The sequence below is a fragment of the Paramormyrops kingsleyae genome, chromosome 10, assembly GCF_048594095.1.
Source record: "Paramormyrops kingsleyae isolate MSU_618 chromosome 10, PKINGS_0.4, whole genome shotgun sequence".
Classification (NCBI taxonomy): Eukaryota; Metazoa; Chordata; class Actinopteri; order Osteoglossiformes; family Mormyridae; genus Paramormyrops; species Paramormyrops kingsleyae.
The window spans coordinates 8,546,683-8,561,711 of record NC_132806.1 but is presented as its reverse complement, the minus strand read 5'-3'; the positions used below and the strand labels follow the sequence as shown (position 1 = coordinate 8,561,711).

The following is a 15,029-nucleotide window of genomic DNA, read 5'->3' as shown; positions in this document are numbered from 1 at the left end:
AACAGATGCTTTAATTGCAATATCCTTTTTCTTTTATTTATTTCGTGTATTAATTCTGATAAAATGGCTTGTAGAGTGGCAACCACGTTTCTACGTAGATATTTCACAGGAGTGCTTTCAAGCTGTACAGTATAGCTGTACTTATATGAGAAAATTTAATCAGATAACACCAAAACAGTTCAATAGTGCTTGGATGTGAGATCTACAGAAATACAGAATTACAATAAAATACTGACATGTTTGGTGAAAGATATTTATTTATTGATTTATTATGATTTATTTTATTCGTCAGGAACAGGCATCCATGAACAGTGACGTTGGTAGCCATGGACATCCACATCTGTCTGACGGGACAAGAGAGGGGAAAATGCAGATTATCCTCGACCAGAGAACGCTGAACAGATAATATATAGAACATTTTCACATGTTTAACAAATTAACAATGAAATTAATGTTAACATTAAGAACAATACGATTTCGGACAACCGTATTGTACTGACTGCGCAGTTGCACCGCAATGCTGAGCTCCTCGAATTTCTCTTTTGTTTACGTCCGGCGGATTCCGCATTTTACCCTCACCCATGTGAAAGATAGCTAGTTTCCTATGCAGTAATGCGGTTGTTGATTGCAAAGGTGTGGGTCTGTGCAGACCAGTATTCTGAGTGTCTGGAGTGACTGACAGCTCCATTGCATTGCCTGTATGTTGTTTTTCCTCATTCAGAATCAGAAGAATGGCTAAAGCTGTCAGCTGGAGCAACGACCAGTACTGGACGACTTGGGACAAGTGGGGAGAGGTGATTGACTGGGGAGAAGAGGAAGAGCTGTGCTCCCCAGCAGAATCACCCTCTGACCAGGCTGACGGTTCCATCGTGTCACACACCCGAAAGCCAATTGCCAAGGCAGTTAGCTGGACGGATGATGTGTATTGGGCAGCCTGGGACAAGTGGGAGGAGATCATCTGCTGGGGTGATGGAGAAGAGTGCTTCCCAGTAACTGCACCCACCAACCAGCCTGGGAGGGATAAGAGGTTAGATGCACATGGGTTGGAGGCCTTTGTGCTAAATAAAAGGACAATCTCCATAAAGCCTGCAGACGACCACCAAGACAGGCTGAAGGTAGGAGCTGTACTGGTAGACCTCTGCCAGTTTGATCTTTATGATGTAAATCAAAGTAATGTTAATTTTGAAATAGTAGAAGTACAGATTGGAGAAGTGATATTGGAGGAGACTGCAGAGAGGGGTTTTGATTCAGCAGTTGAATTGGAAATTATGGATGTAGAGATAGAAGTTGTAGACAGTGAATTCCAGCTGAATGCTGTTAATTGGGACATTGCTGAAACTAAAGTGGATAAACTATCAGTGGAACACCTCAACGTAAATGATCCAGAAGCAGGCAGTGTGAAGGTGTCCACATCAATTGGCAATGCGGTGAAGGTGCCCCTGCAAACAGGGCATGGGAAACAGAAGAAAGGAAAGAACCGGCAAAATTAGAGCCCACTGCCAACCACGAGAGCCGGTGGCTGAAGCTGAACATCCTTCTCAGCCTCTTATTTGAATTTGCCCCATTGAACCATTCACATGCATACTTATAGCATCTCTAAAATACTTTAAATTGTAAACATGTTTCTTCTCTACATCCATTTATTTCTTATCTATTATGCAATGTAAAGGGAATCTTACTAATAATAATGCTAACTAATAGTAATGTAACTGTTTTGCTTATGTTTGGAAGTCCTGGGTTAAGGATACCTAGCTTAGAACCAGAGTTTTTGTGTGCGTGCTTGCATGCTGGTGTGTGTGCGTACCTGCCTGTATGTATGCCTGTGTGTGTGTGTGCAAGTGTAACTGTGCGTGCCTGTGTGCTTGCATGCGTGCATCCCTGTCTGCCTGCATGCCTGTGCGTGTGTGTGGGCCTGTGTGTGTCTGTGTGTGTGCGTTTGCCTGTGGTCTTGTGCATGCCTATGTACATGCGTGTGTCCGTACCTGTGTGTGTGCGTGCCTGCCTGCGTGCAATTGTGCTTGCGTGCGTGCCAGTATGTGTCTGCGTGCGTGCCTGTGTGTGTGTCCGTGCATGCATGTGTGTGCGTGCCTGTGTGTGTCTGCGTGCGTGCCTGCTTGTGTGCATGCCTGTATGCGTGCTTCTGTGCTCGCCTGCCTGCCTGTCTGTGTGCATGCGTCCCTGACTGTGTATGTGCCTGTATGCATGCCTGTGTGCGTGCCTGTGTGCGTGCATGCGTGCCTGTCGGTGTACCTGTCTGTGTGCCTGTGTGTGTCTTCTCCGGAGAGTCGCCACCTTGTCGTGGTGGGGAGGCTTGCGTGTGCCAAAGATCCCGAGAGCGATACCGTCTGGAGCCACGCTCCTGGTAGGGTCACCCTTGGCGGTAAGGTTGAGGGGGAGGTGCCAGACAAAGCGCGACTCAAGAAAGACCTCAAGAGCGGAGCAGGCGGAGGATTGTGTCCAGGCATGCAGGTGGATCACAACAACGGCTGTGAAGGTGGAAGAAGGCTGCAGCAGAGATGGACCTTCAGCTGTCTTGGAGTCCATGCCGTTGATAATAGGTTTGTCTCTGTCAAGGACCGTGTGGTGGCTGTTTATGCCCCAGTCTCCCCACATTAAAAGAAGCCACGCACAGGCGTCCACCTGTTGGGATAAGGTTTGTGGTTCGAGAATTGGCCTCTTCAGCCATCTGAAGATCCACAATAAGGACCCCCCAGGTGGACCATCCTACTCGATTCCAAGTGATCGCCGATGATGCCTGTGTGTCTCTGTGTGCATGCATGCCTGTATGCCTGCGTACGTGCGTGCCTGTGTGCATGAGTGCCTGCCTGTGTATGTGCGTACCTGTGTGCACCATTCACACCTATGGTCAACTTGGTAACTCCAGTTAACCTCAGTATGTTCCCAGAGGCGGGTGGCACGGTGCTTCAGTGCTTAGCACTGTCGCCTCACATCTCTGGGACCTGTGTTTGAGTTTCTGCCAGGGTTCCATGTGTGCAGTTTGCATATTCTCCCCGTGTCATCATGGGGTTTCCCCCCACAGTCCCAAAACATGCTGTGGCGAACTCAGGTTAGAGGGATGGTGGAGAGGGCAAATCAAACACTGAAACTGAAATTGGCCAAAATTTCAGAGACGACGGGCCTGCCCTGGGTCGATGCAGGAAGGCCGATGCGTGTTTTGTCTCCCTCACGATATGTTACACTGGAGACCGTGGATGGGGATTTGCTGACTTATCTGACAGGTCTGCAGTGAGCGACAGGTGCAGCCTGGGACCAGGTTCGTGCCAATTGGAGGAATGCGGACGGTAAGCCGTTACAAGCTGTGACACCGCTCGAACCTGGGAACTGGGTGTTAGTTCGTGACTTGAGAGGGAAGAGATGGACCACGTCGAGATGGAGGGGACCACACCAGGTCCTGATGGTGACCCCTCACGCAGTGAAAGTGGAGGGAATCGACGCCTGGGTCCATCGGGTCCACTGCAGACGTGTGTCCGACCCTGGTGGTTCCTTCAAGACTGGCCCCCGAGAGGGTCACAATTGTGTGGAATCTACGGGATTCCATACACCAATCATGATATGGCAGTCCTAAATCAAACATGCCCCGGCTCTGTCCGTCATGGCTGCTCTGCTGACTGCGTGCCTATTCACGGAGCAGACGGTCTCTTAGTCGAACTGAGCAATGGTTTGGAGTTTATTCCATCCCTTGGTGTAGCAGACCTTCAGACAGAGCTGGCTGCCCTGCAGACTGCAGTTGAAAAAGTGACCAGTCAGACACTTGACACTGTAAAGGCCGTTAAAGGTGAATTATCCACAGTGAAGCAGGTAGCTCTGCAAAGCCGTGAGGCATTGGATCTCCTATTAGCTGAGAAAGGTGGTGTTTGTGCTATAGTGGGGAAAGAATGTTGCACGTACATCCCTGATTCCTCTCAGGCTGTGCAGGATCTAGAGGACGCAGTGCACAAACATGTCTGAGATACATGAAGAGCATGGCCTGTTTGAGTACATCTGGGACAATTGGTTCTCCTCACTGATTCCGGGGTGATTAAACCATTAGTTTTTAGTATATTGCTTTTGCTTGTAGTGTTGCTACTAATCATATTGCTAGTTCTGTCTTTTCAGGCAAAACCTCTTACTGTATGTTCCTGCGGGCTCCCTCCTTTCCATACGTGGATGATCCTCCCATTCCTGCCTGGCTCTACGGGCCTCAGCCCCCGGTCGTCATCAATGTCACCAGCAACACCAACACCGCTGGTGACTCGTGTTCCATCCAACCGCCACCGGCCCGCTTCTACCCGTTGCGCTTTCGTCCGGAGGACTACTACACCGTGGACTCTGATTATTTGTGAACAGCGCGGATCTCGCATGTTCAAAAGCGGGGAGTGTAGAAGAACAATTGGACATTGGTAGGCCCGGAAGGGGAGGCATATTGGGTCTGTTATGTCTTAGGCCTTAGGCAAGAAGAGATTGTTTTGAATACTGCTCTACGTTTGAGCTCCATTTGTTGGTGTTTTGTGACCAATCAGGGCTTAGAAGTCCTTATAGGGAATTGGGAGTTATGCTTTACCAACTGGTTGCTCTGTGTGCTCGGGGTACTTGGTACCGAGCGCCAGAGTGTGACGGGAGCATTTGTTGGAATTGCTGGAATAAAAGAGATTTTCTTTACTCACCAAACTGAGAGGTCCAGACTTTTGCATTCTAGGTAACTCTCTGTGTTATCACACTGTAAAAAAAATCTGTAAAATAAGTCAAAAGTCTGGCAGCAGGCGTGTCAGACAAAACCTGTTAACGGTGAAAAATATTTTCAGAAAAGATGATTAAAAACTGTTGGAATACAGTAACTTTAACTGATAGGAACACAAATTTATACCATACTTCAACAGGTTTTGTAAGTTTTCTAACACATTAAGTAAGTTTAATAAAATTTTTCAAGGTTGAATGATTATCTGTGTAAAAATAAGTTGTTAAATCACTAAATATTTTTGTTTAAAAAAAAAAAAGGAAAACTGTCAATTTTAATTAAATACCCTGTAAAACATTTAATTTAGCCTATAATTTGAAGGTTTTTAAGCTATAACTAAACATAAGCCTTGTCTGGTTTTGGAAGGACCAGTTATCTACTGTATATGTACCACATAAAAAGACCAGGTGGCAAGATTCTTGCTTCTTTGACTGTCTTCTGTCAACTTTGGTGCCTTTATCAGGGTAATCTTGAAAATGTACATATTGAAATGGAAAAAATACAGTAAGCAAATTAGTCTCCAACTTGGGACAAATAATATTAATAATAATAACCTTAGGTAACAACTGCACAGCTTCCAGAAAATGTACAGAATTCAACTGGACCTTTTGAAACAAAGACTTAACTAACCCTAACCCACACGAACACGGGGAGAGCATGCAAGATCCACACAGAAAGCCTCAACAGGCATTCAACCCGGGGATCAAACCCAGGACCTTCTCACTGTGCCACCACACTGCCCACATATGCTGATATATTTACACAAATCAGCATTTGTATTTAGCTGTATATTTAGTCAGTGAATGAATTCTTTTAATGCATCATTATGTTCACTTTCCTACAGATGCATGTCCAAATGCGAGCGCCAGGCTTAAAATGAAAAGGTCTTCAAAATCAGTGGCATTAAACAACGACAACCTTCAACCCTGTTCTAATTTCATGAAACATGCATTAATCCATATGAGGTTGGAACTTCCTTGGTCTCTAATACCCCACCTTAACCCTCATCTGTCAGTCTCTCTCTCACGCGCCTCTCTCTCCTTCGAACCCTCAGACAGATGTCACTTAGCAAAGGCTCTAAACAACAAAGCTCCATAGACTGGTCCAGAAAAAGGCAGACTTAGCCAAAATTAAGTCAGACTCAACCTACCTCCATCTCTAAACTTAGCCTCACGTCGTTCCACGAACGCAGTTCAGTGTTAATTAATCAAGGTTCATTCAAGACAGACTTGCATAGTCTCACTTAGTGCGCACAAGCGCGATATTTAAGAAGTCCAAATGAATGGATGAACGACAGATGGATCCGAAATGAGTCAGACAGCAGGTAAAACACGGGCAGTTTTTTTCTCCGCCACAGAGCAAACGCTGCTGATGGAGTTATATGAGGAGTACAAGGACGCAATAACTAAAAAGGGAACACTGTAGCTGTACATAAAGCCAGGGAAAAGGCTTGGCAAAAGATTGCTGACAGACTAAATGCGTAAGTATGGGGTCCCATTTGTGCCAAAAATATGTCGATATGCGTCATGCATGCTGTCCTGATGTGTCGTCTGACTGTTGTGAAGGACATAAAAAAAGCTTTTTCCTGACACACCTTCCAAATAATCTGTTAGCACAAAGGGGGCGTCTGATAGTTTTTTAGAGACGTGGTAACCTTAAGATTTTACTTGATCTTGTAATTCACCAACAGTCATCCTTGGGGATTTTTTGCCTCTCTTACAATCCTCCTCACTGTAAGTGGGGAAAAACCATCTTGGGTCCTCTTCCAGGGGGCTTCCAGTTGTTGTCCACTTTTTTATTATTGCCCTAACAGTAGAAATGGGCATTTTAACAGTGGATCTTCCTGCTGTTGTCTTGGCAGATGTATCTGCCATTTCATTCCCCTCAACTCCTATATGGGCTGGCACCCAAACAAAAGTTAAATAAGCTCCTGATTGTAGAAGACTGTCTGCTAGCTGTACTATTTCAAATATAATATCCTGTCTGGATTCTGAATGACACCTTTTAATGCTGAACTGGAATCAGAAGCAATTACTGGAATCTTACGCTTATTGCCTTCCACCCAAAGCAGAGCCAAACATATTGTGACCAATTCTGCTGTGTACACACCTCAGTCATGTCAAATCTTGTAGCGGTTACTAATTTTAGCCATGGAATTACATAGGCAACTACCACTCTCTTATCATTCGTCTTAGATGCATCTGTATACAGAGTTACATCTTCTCTGAATTTTTCCACCACATATCACAGCTCTCCACCCTCTATCTATCCACAACACCTGCCCTCTTCTCTTCCAATAGCCTCAATATTTAAGAAGCCCAAATGAATGGATGAACGACAGATGGATCCGAAATGAGTCAGACAGCAGGTAAAACACGGGCAGTTTTTTTCTCCGCCACAGAGCAAACGCTGCTGATGGAGTTATATGAGGAGTACAAGGACGCAATAACTAAAAAGGGAACACTGTAGCTGTACATAAAGCCAGGGAAAAGGCTTGGCAAAAGATTGCTGACAGACTAAATGCGTAAGTATGGGGTCCCATTTGTGCCAAAAATATGTCGATATGCGTCATGCATACTGTCCTGATGTGTCGTCTGACTGTTGTGAAGGACAAAAAAAAAGCTTTTTCCTGGCACACCTTCCAAATAATCTGTTAGCACAAGGGGGGGGGGGGGGGGGGCGTCTGATAGTTTTTTAGAGACGTGGTAACCTTAAGATTTTACTTGATCTTGTAATTCACCAACAGTCATCCTTGGGGATTTTTTGCCTCTCTTACAATCCTCCTCACTGTAAGTGGGGAAAAACAATCTTGGGTCCTCTTCCAGGGGGCTTCCAGTTGTTGTCCACTTTTTTATTATTGCCATAACAGTAGAAATGGGCATTTTAAGGCAAGTAGCTATTTTTTAATACACAATCCCTGACTTATGAAGGTCAACACACATCTCCCACATTTGGTTTGTATGTTCTCGTACCTTTCCCATGTTGATGGATGATTAAGGGAATTTGGGCTCTGTGTCACCTCATGTTTGTATCCCTGTTAACCAGGAAGTCATGGATTACAGCTTGAAGGTTCCTCTTCACTCCACTCAACTCAAAGATGTGCAAATTAAAGGGGAAACATGCTTCAGTTACATTGTGTTCACTATCATTTCCAGGGGTGCCAATAATCGTGGCACATGTGTTTTGTTAAAGATAATTATTTCTTGATGAAGGGATTTTTCCTTGGAATAAATTAATGTTAATGATTGTTCTCATTTTTTCAGTGTGACATGAAGCTGCTTCACCAAAAGGTGGATATTTTCTAACCCTTTTTACAAATCTTTACAAGGGCTGCCAATAATTGTGGAGGGCGCTATAAACGGGTCCAACTAGGCTCATACTGACCAGTTAAATGTGGTCAGTCAGTCATAGGACAGTGTGTCTATCAGGCAGGTAATAGGAAGATGGGCTATTTTTGCACTTTAAGCTACTAACAATGAAAATACGCTCCTAAATCACAATATCCATGTTGTTTTGAAAACAAAGTCATTTGAAAATCTGAAAAGGCATTAGATCAACATATCTAGTTATCTGAAATTGGCTTTATTCGGGATATTACAAATTATGAACAAAACCGGACAATGCAAACAAATAAAAGAATATGCATGACAGAATTAAAGCTAGAATGTTTTTGCAGCGGTGGGTTTACTTTATGTATTAGCTCACATTCGAGAAACAGCATAAATGCTACTTGTACGTATACAGTTATAACTGTAACTGCACGTAAAAACAGCAAAGTATAATTGCTTACTTTCCGTGGAAACAGTCTTGAATTTATGGGCTAGCGGAGAACATCCTGTAATTCTGTTCAGGCATGCACTCGAAATCAGAGTGTGTTATTCTGATCGGTATAATATAATCTCAGAACACCGGTACTAATTAAGAAATGTAATACATACCGAACAGCATTCAAAAACGCGGTACCACACTCCCTTTTCTATATCGGTATCCCATGCAGCGGGATTTACATTTACAACTCAAAGATAATTAGTAAAATATAGAAGTAACTTCTTATACGTGCAGCATGAATGAATTAAAATTACTGCGCTGCATACTTAATAAATCTATGTGTGTCGATCGTCGTGGTCAAAACGACTCCAAATAAGTCACAAAATAAGGGCATTAATCAGGAATTTCTTTCTGCTGTGCGACTGCGCAAACCTTCCTGTTTGGGGGGGGGGGGGCAATCGTGCTCAGTCACGGTAAAATGTAAACGGATAAATTGTGAATTAATCTAACTTCAGGTTCTTGAATTGTAGGAGGCTTGTCCGGCATAACCTTGTTCAGCATACCGATATCAATATGTATCGGTATCGCTGTACGATTCATCTTATAAAATTCCATTCTTATTATTATTATATACAGTACAACTACTATAATTATTGTTATGTTATTATTTAATTATGTTATCGCTGCGTTGCTTGGTTACATTAGACGTCTCGGCACGTGGGACGCTGCAAGTTTGAAACACGCAGCTTCACTTCCGTTTCTGGACCAAGATGGCGAGGTACGATAAATGTCTGCTCCCATTTTATTATGTTAATTATCTTACACTTTAGTATCTGTCAAATTTGCATGTATATTAAAATGTTTCTAAGTAAAATCAGTATATTTTAGTTGATATTAAACTTTTCCGCGTGTGCTTTCCTGCGCTTGAGTAAATTTGCGCTTGACTGTGAGTAAAATCAGTATATTGCTATTAAATAAAGTGAATATTGTTCTGGGCTGCTGTGTTAATTACACTTAAATTTTATGTGCAAGTCGGCTAGTTTCCTGTGCCGCAAAGTCTAGTTGATATGTCCCTTTTCCGCGTACGCCTTCCCGCGCTTTCATGTTGCGTTCGGCTTCGGATGCGGATGGTTGCGGTCGGTGCTGCCTACAGCAGTGATATTCCACCAGACCAGGAGAGGGCGGATGTGTTGCAACAAACACAAATAAAGGCAGTGTAGCGAAACGGGTAAACTTTGTCTGGTGACTGAAATCGGTACATTGCTATTAAATAAATTTAAATTGTCCCAGGCTTCTGTTTTGATTATTTTTAAATTTTATGTGAAAGATAGCTAGTTTCCTATGCAGTAATGCGATTGTTGATTGCAAAGGTGTGGGTCTGTGCAGACCTGTATTCTGTGTGTCTGGAGTGACTGACAGCTCCATTGCATTGCCTGTATGTTGTTTTTCCTCATTCAGAATCAGAAGAATGGCTAAAGCTGTCAGCTGGAGCGACGACCAGTACTGGGCGACTTGTGGCAAGTGGGGAGAGGTGATTGACTGGGGAGAAGAGGAAGAGCTGTGCTCCCCAGCAGAATCACCCTCTGACCAGGCTGACGGTTCCATCGTGTCACACACCCGAAAGCCAATTGCCAAGGCAGTTAGCTGGACGGATGATGTGTATTGGGCAGCCTGGGACAAGTGGGAGGAGATCATCTGCTGGGGCGATGGAGAAGAGTGCTTCCCAGTAACTGCACCCACCAACCAGCCTGGGAGGGATAAGCGGTTAGATGCACATGGGTTGGAGGCCTTTGTGCTAAATAAAAGGACAATCTCCATAAAGCCTGCAGACGACCACCAAGACAGGCTGAAGGTAGGAGCTGTACTGGTAGACCTCTGCCAGTTTGATCTTTATGATGTAAATCAAAGTAATGTTAATTTTGAAATAGTAGAAGTACAGATTGGAGAAGTGATATTGGAGGAGACTGCAGAGAGGGGTTTTGATTCAGCAGTTGAATTGGAAATTATGGATGTAGAGATAGAAGTTGTAGACAGTGAATTCCAGCTGAATGCTGTTAATTGGGACATTGCTGAAACTAAAGTGGATAAACTATCAGTGGAACACCTCAACGTAAATGATCCAGAAGCAGGCAGTGTGAAGGTGTCCACATCAATTGGCAATGCGGTGAAGGTGCCCCTGCAAACAGGGCATGGGAAACAGAAGAAAGGAAAGAACCGGCAAAATTAGAGCCCACTGCCAACCACGAGAGCCGGTGGCTGAAGCTGAACATCCTTCTCAGCCTCTTATTTGAATTTGCCCCATTGAACCATTCACATGCATACTTATAGCATCTCTAAAATACTTTAAATTGTAAACATGTTTCTTCTCTACATCCATTTATTTCTTATCTATTATGCAATGTAAAGGGAATCTTACTAATAATAATGCTAACTAATAGTAATGTAACTGTTTTGCTTATGTTTGGAAGTCCTGGGTTAAGGATACCTAGCTTAGAACCAGAGTTTTTGTGTGCGTGCTTGCATGCTGGTGTGTGTGCGTACCTGCCTGTATGTATGCCTGTGTGTGTGTGTGCAAGTGTAACTGTGCATGCCTGTGTGCTTGCGTGCGTGCATCCCTGTCTGCGTGCGTGCCTGTGCGTGTGTGTGGGCCTGTGTGTGTCTGTGGGCCTGTGTGTGTGCGTTTGCCTGTGGTCTTGTGCATGGCTATGTACATGCGTGTGTCTGTACCTGTCTGTGTGCGTGCCTGCGTGCAATTGTGTGTGCGTGCATGCCTGTATGTGTCTGCATGCGTGCAAGTATGTGTCTGCATGCGTGCCTGTGTGTGTCTGCGTGCAAGTGTAACTGTGCATGCCTGTGTGTTTGCGTGCGTGTGTCCCTGTCTGCGTGCATGCCTGTATGTGTCTGCATGCGTGCCTGTGTGTGTGCGTACCTGCCTGTATGTATGCCTGTGTGTGTGTCTGTGTGCAAGTGTAACTGTGCATGCCTGTGTGCTTGCGTGCGTGCATCCCTGTCTGCGTGCGTGTGTCCCTGTCTGCGTGCATGCCTGTGCGTGTGTGTGGGCCTGTGTGTGCGCGTGCCAGTGTTCTTGTGTGCATGCCTATGTACATGCGTGTGTCCGTACCTGTGTGTGTGCGTGCCTGCCTGCGTGCAATTGTGCTTGCGTGCGTGCCAGTATGTGTCTGCGTGCGTGCCTGCTTGTGTGCATGCCTGTATGCGTGCTTCTGTGCTCGCCTGCCTGCCTGTCTGTGTGCATGCGTCCCTGACTGTGTATGTGCCTGTATGCATGCCTGTGTGCGTGCCTGTGTGCGTGCATGCGTGCCTGTCGGTGTGCCTGTCTGTGTGCCTGTGTGTGTCTTCTCCGGAGAGTCGCCACCTTGTCGTGGTGGGGAGGCTTGCGTGTGCCAAAGATCCCGAGAGCGATACCGTCTGGAGCCACGCTCCTGGTAGGGTCACCCTTGGCGGTAAGGTTGAGGGGGAGGTGCCAGACAAAGCGCGACTCAAGAAAGACCTCAAGAGCGGAGCAGGCGGCGGATTGTGTCCAGGCATGCAGGTGGATCACAACAACGGCTGTGAAGGTGGAAGAAGGCTGCAGCAGAGATGGACCTTCAGCTGTCTTGGAGTCCATGCCGTTGATAATAGGTTTGTCTCTGTCAAGGACCGTGTGGTGGCTGTTTATGCCCCAGTCTCCCCACATTAAAAGAAGCCACGCACAGGCGTCCACCTGTTGGGATAAGGTTTGTGGTTCGAGAATTGGCCTCTTCAGCCATCTGAAGATCCACAATAAGGACCCCCCAGGTGGACCATCCTACTCGATTCCGAGTGATCGCCGATGATGCCTGTGTGTCTCTGTGTGCATGCATGCCTGTATGCCTGCGTACGTGCGTGCCTGTGTGCATGAGTGCCTGCCTGTGTATGTGCGTAACTCCAGTTAACCTCAGTATGTTCCCAGAGGCGGGTGGCACGGTGCTGCAGTGCTTAGCACTGTCGCCTCACATCTCTGGGACCTGGGTTTGAGTTTCTGTCAGGGTTCCATGTGTGCAGTTTGCATATTCTCCCCGTGTCATCATGGGGTTCCCCCCCACAGTCCCAAAACATGCTGTGGGGAACTCAGGTTAGAGGGATGGTGGAGAGGGCAAATCAAACACTGAAACTGAAATTGGCCAAAATTTCAGAGACGACGGGCCTGCCCTGGGTCGATGCAGGAAGGCCGATGCGTGTTTTGTCTCCCTCACGATATGTTACACTGGAGACCGTGGATGGGGATTTGCTGACTTATCTGACAGGTCTGCGGTGAGCGACAGGAGCAGCCTGGGACCAGGTTCGTGCCAATTGGAGGAATGCGGACGGTAAGCCGTTACAAGCTGTGACACCGCTCGAACCTGGGAACTGGGTGTTAGTTCGTGACTTGAGAGGGAAGAGATGGACCACGTCGAGATGGAGGGGACCACACCAGGTCCTGATGGTGACCCCTCACGCAGTGAAAGTGGAGGGAATCGACGCCTGGGTCCATCGGGTCCACTGCAGACGCGTGTCCGACCCTGGTGGTTCCTTCAAGACTGGCCCCCGAGAGGGTCACAATTGTGTGGAATCTACGGGATTCCATACACCAATCATGATATGGCAGTCCTAAATCAAACATGCCCCGGCTCTTTGTCCGTCATGGCTGCTCTGCTGACTGCGTGCCTATTCACGGAGCAGACGGTCTCTAAGTCGAACTGAGCAATGGTTTGGGGTTTATTCCATCCCTTGGTGTAGCAGACCTTCAGACAGAGGTGGCTGCCCTGCAGACTGCAGTTGAAAAAGTGACCAGTCAGACACTTGACACTGTGAAGGCCGTTAAAGGTGAATTATCCACAGTGAAGCAGGTAGCTCTGCAAAACCGTGAGGCATTGGATCTCCTATTAGCTGAGAAAGGTGGTGTTTGTGCTATAGTGGGGAAAGAATGTTGCACGTACATCCCTGATTCCTCTCAGGCTGTGCAGGATCTAGAGGACGCAGTGCACAAACAGCTGTCTGAGATACATGAAGAGCATGGCCTGTTTGAGTACATCTGGGACAATTGGTTCTCCTCACTGATTCCGGGGTGATTAAACCATTAGTTTTTAGTATATTGCTCTTGCTTGTAGTGTTGCTACTAATCATATTGCTAGTTCTGTCTTCCCAGGCAAAAATCTCTCATGTTCCTGCGGGCTCCCTCCTTTCCATACATGGATGATCCTCCCATTCCTGCCTGGCTCTACGGGCCTCAGCCCCCGGTCGTCATCAATGTCACCAGCAACACCAACACCGCTGGTGACTCGTGTTCCATCCAACTGCCACCGGCCCGCTTCTACCCGTTGCGCTTTCATCCGGAGGACTACTACACCGTGGATTCTGATTATTTGTGAACAGCGTGGATCTCGCGTGTTAGGGCTGCACGATTAACCTTTATCGCATCGATATTGAGGTTTTAACTCCCGCAATAACCTAACCTCAGGAGTCTGAGGTTTTTTCCCCCGCCTCTGACATTTGAGTGACAAACCTATTAACCAATCAAAATGGTCGAATCTCGCGTTCCTGGCTTGCTGGCCAATTAGAAATGGCAATGGAAACAAGGTTGTATGCAGTGCACCGGCTTTCTGTCAGCAGCAAAGCAGCTAACACACAACGTGTACCTCGAATTGTGCCAATAGAAAAAGCTTGTAACTGCGCAGAAATGGCCGAAGGCACTTCTTCGGTGACGGGAGAGGAAGCGGGGGAGCACTTGGTTAACAAGAAGGGTGGTACTTCAGCTGTTTGGACTTATTTTGGATTCGCGAAGAACGACGTGGAGCAAAAGAATGCTAAATGTAAAATATGTCGACGTGCCGTGGCCCGATCCAGAGGAAACACTACCAATCTATACCAGCATCTTAAAAATCACCACCGACAGCAATATGATGCATGCACAAAAAGTGTGGATGAAGACGAAGCCACGTGGTTAAGTTAATTTCCATTATGTCTTCTTATTCTTTGGTATTTAGGTTCAGGTATTTAATAGTCACGAAGCATCAAACAATCTCATTACCTCAATCACTATGTATGTAGTTTATTTAACCCTCTGTGTCGTAAAAGTAACAACATATTTTATTCATAATTTTAGGTTTTATGCACCTAAAAGTATCGAAACCAAAAATCGCAATCGCAATATTTGTCAGAAAAAATTTGGTTTTTTCTCAAAATCGTGCAGCCCTATCGCGTGTTCAAAAGCGGGGAGTGTAGAAGAAAAATTGGACATTGGTAGGCCTGGGAGGGGAGGCATATTGGGTCTGTTATGTCTTAGGCCTTAGGCAAGAAGAGATTGTTTTGAATACTGCTCTACGTTTGAGCTCCATTTGTTGGTGTTTTGTGACCAATCAGGACTTAGAAGTCCTTATAGGGAATTGGGAGTTATGCTTTACCAACTGGTTGCTCTGTGTGCTCGGGGTACTTGGTACCGAGCGCCAGAGTGTGACGGGAGCGTTTGTTGGAATTGCTGGAATAAAAGAGATTTTCTTTACTCACCAAA

The 15,029-nt window shown here is 45.9% G+C and overlaps 1 protein-coding gene across 2 annotated transcripts; it reads left to right on the top strand.

Moving 5' to 3' along the window:
* Nucleotides 1-8,076: 8,076 nt before the first annotated feature.
* On the top strand, nt 8,077-15,029 carry LOC140593273 (uncharacterized). 2 transcript variants are annotated; one of them, XM_072717251.1, is made up of 3 exons: nt 8,077-8,167; nt 9,209-9,449; nt 9,962-15,029. In XM_072717251.1, exon 3 carries the CDS (start codon nt 9,972-9,974, stop codon nt 10,728-10,730), a length of 759 nt encoding a protein of 252 aa, XP_072573352.1. In that variant the 5' UTR covers nt 8,077-8,167; nt 9,209-9,449; nt 9,962-9,971; the 3' UTR covers nt 10,731-15,029. The 2 variants fall into 2 exon arrangements, with proteins under 2 accessions (XP_072573352.1, XP_072573353.1); XM_072717252.1 differs by lacking the exons at nt 8,077-8,167; nt 9,209-9,449 and adding an exon at nt 9,599-9,731.

Bases quoted from the DNA above. Each gene is read 5' to 3' on its own strand.
- LOC140593273 (XM_072717251.1), top strand. From the start codon at position 9,972: ATGGCTAAAGCTGTCAGCTGGAGCGACGACCAGTACTGGGCGACTTGT.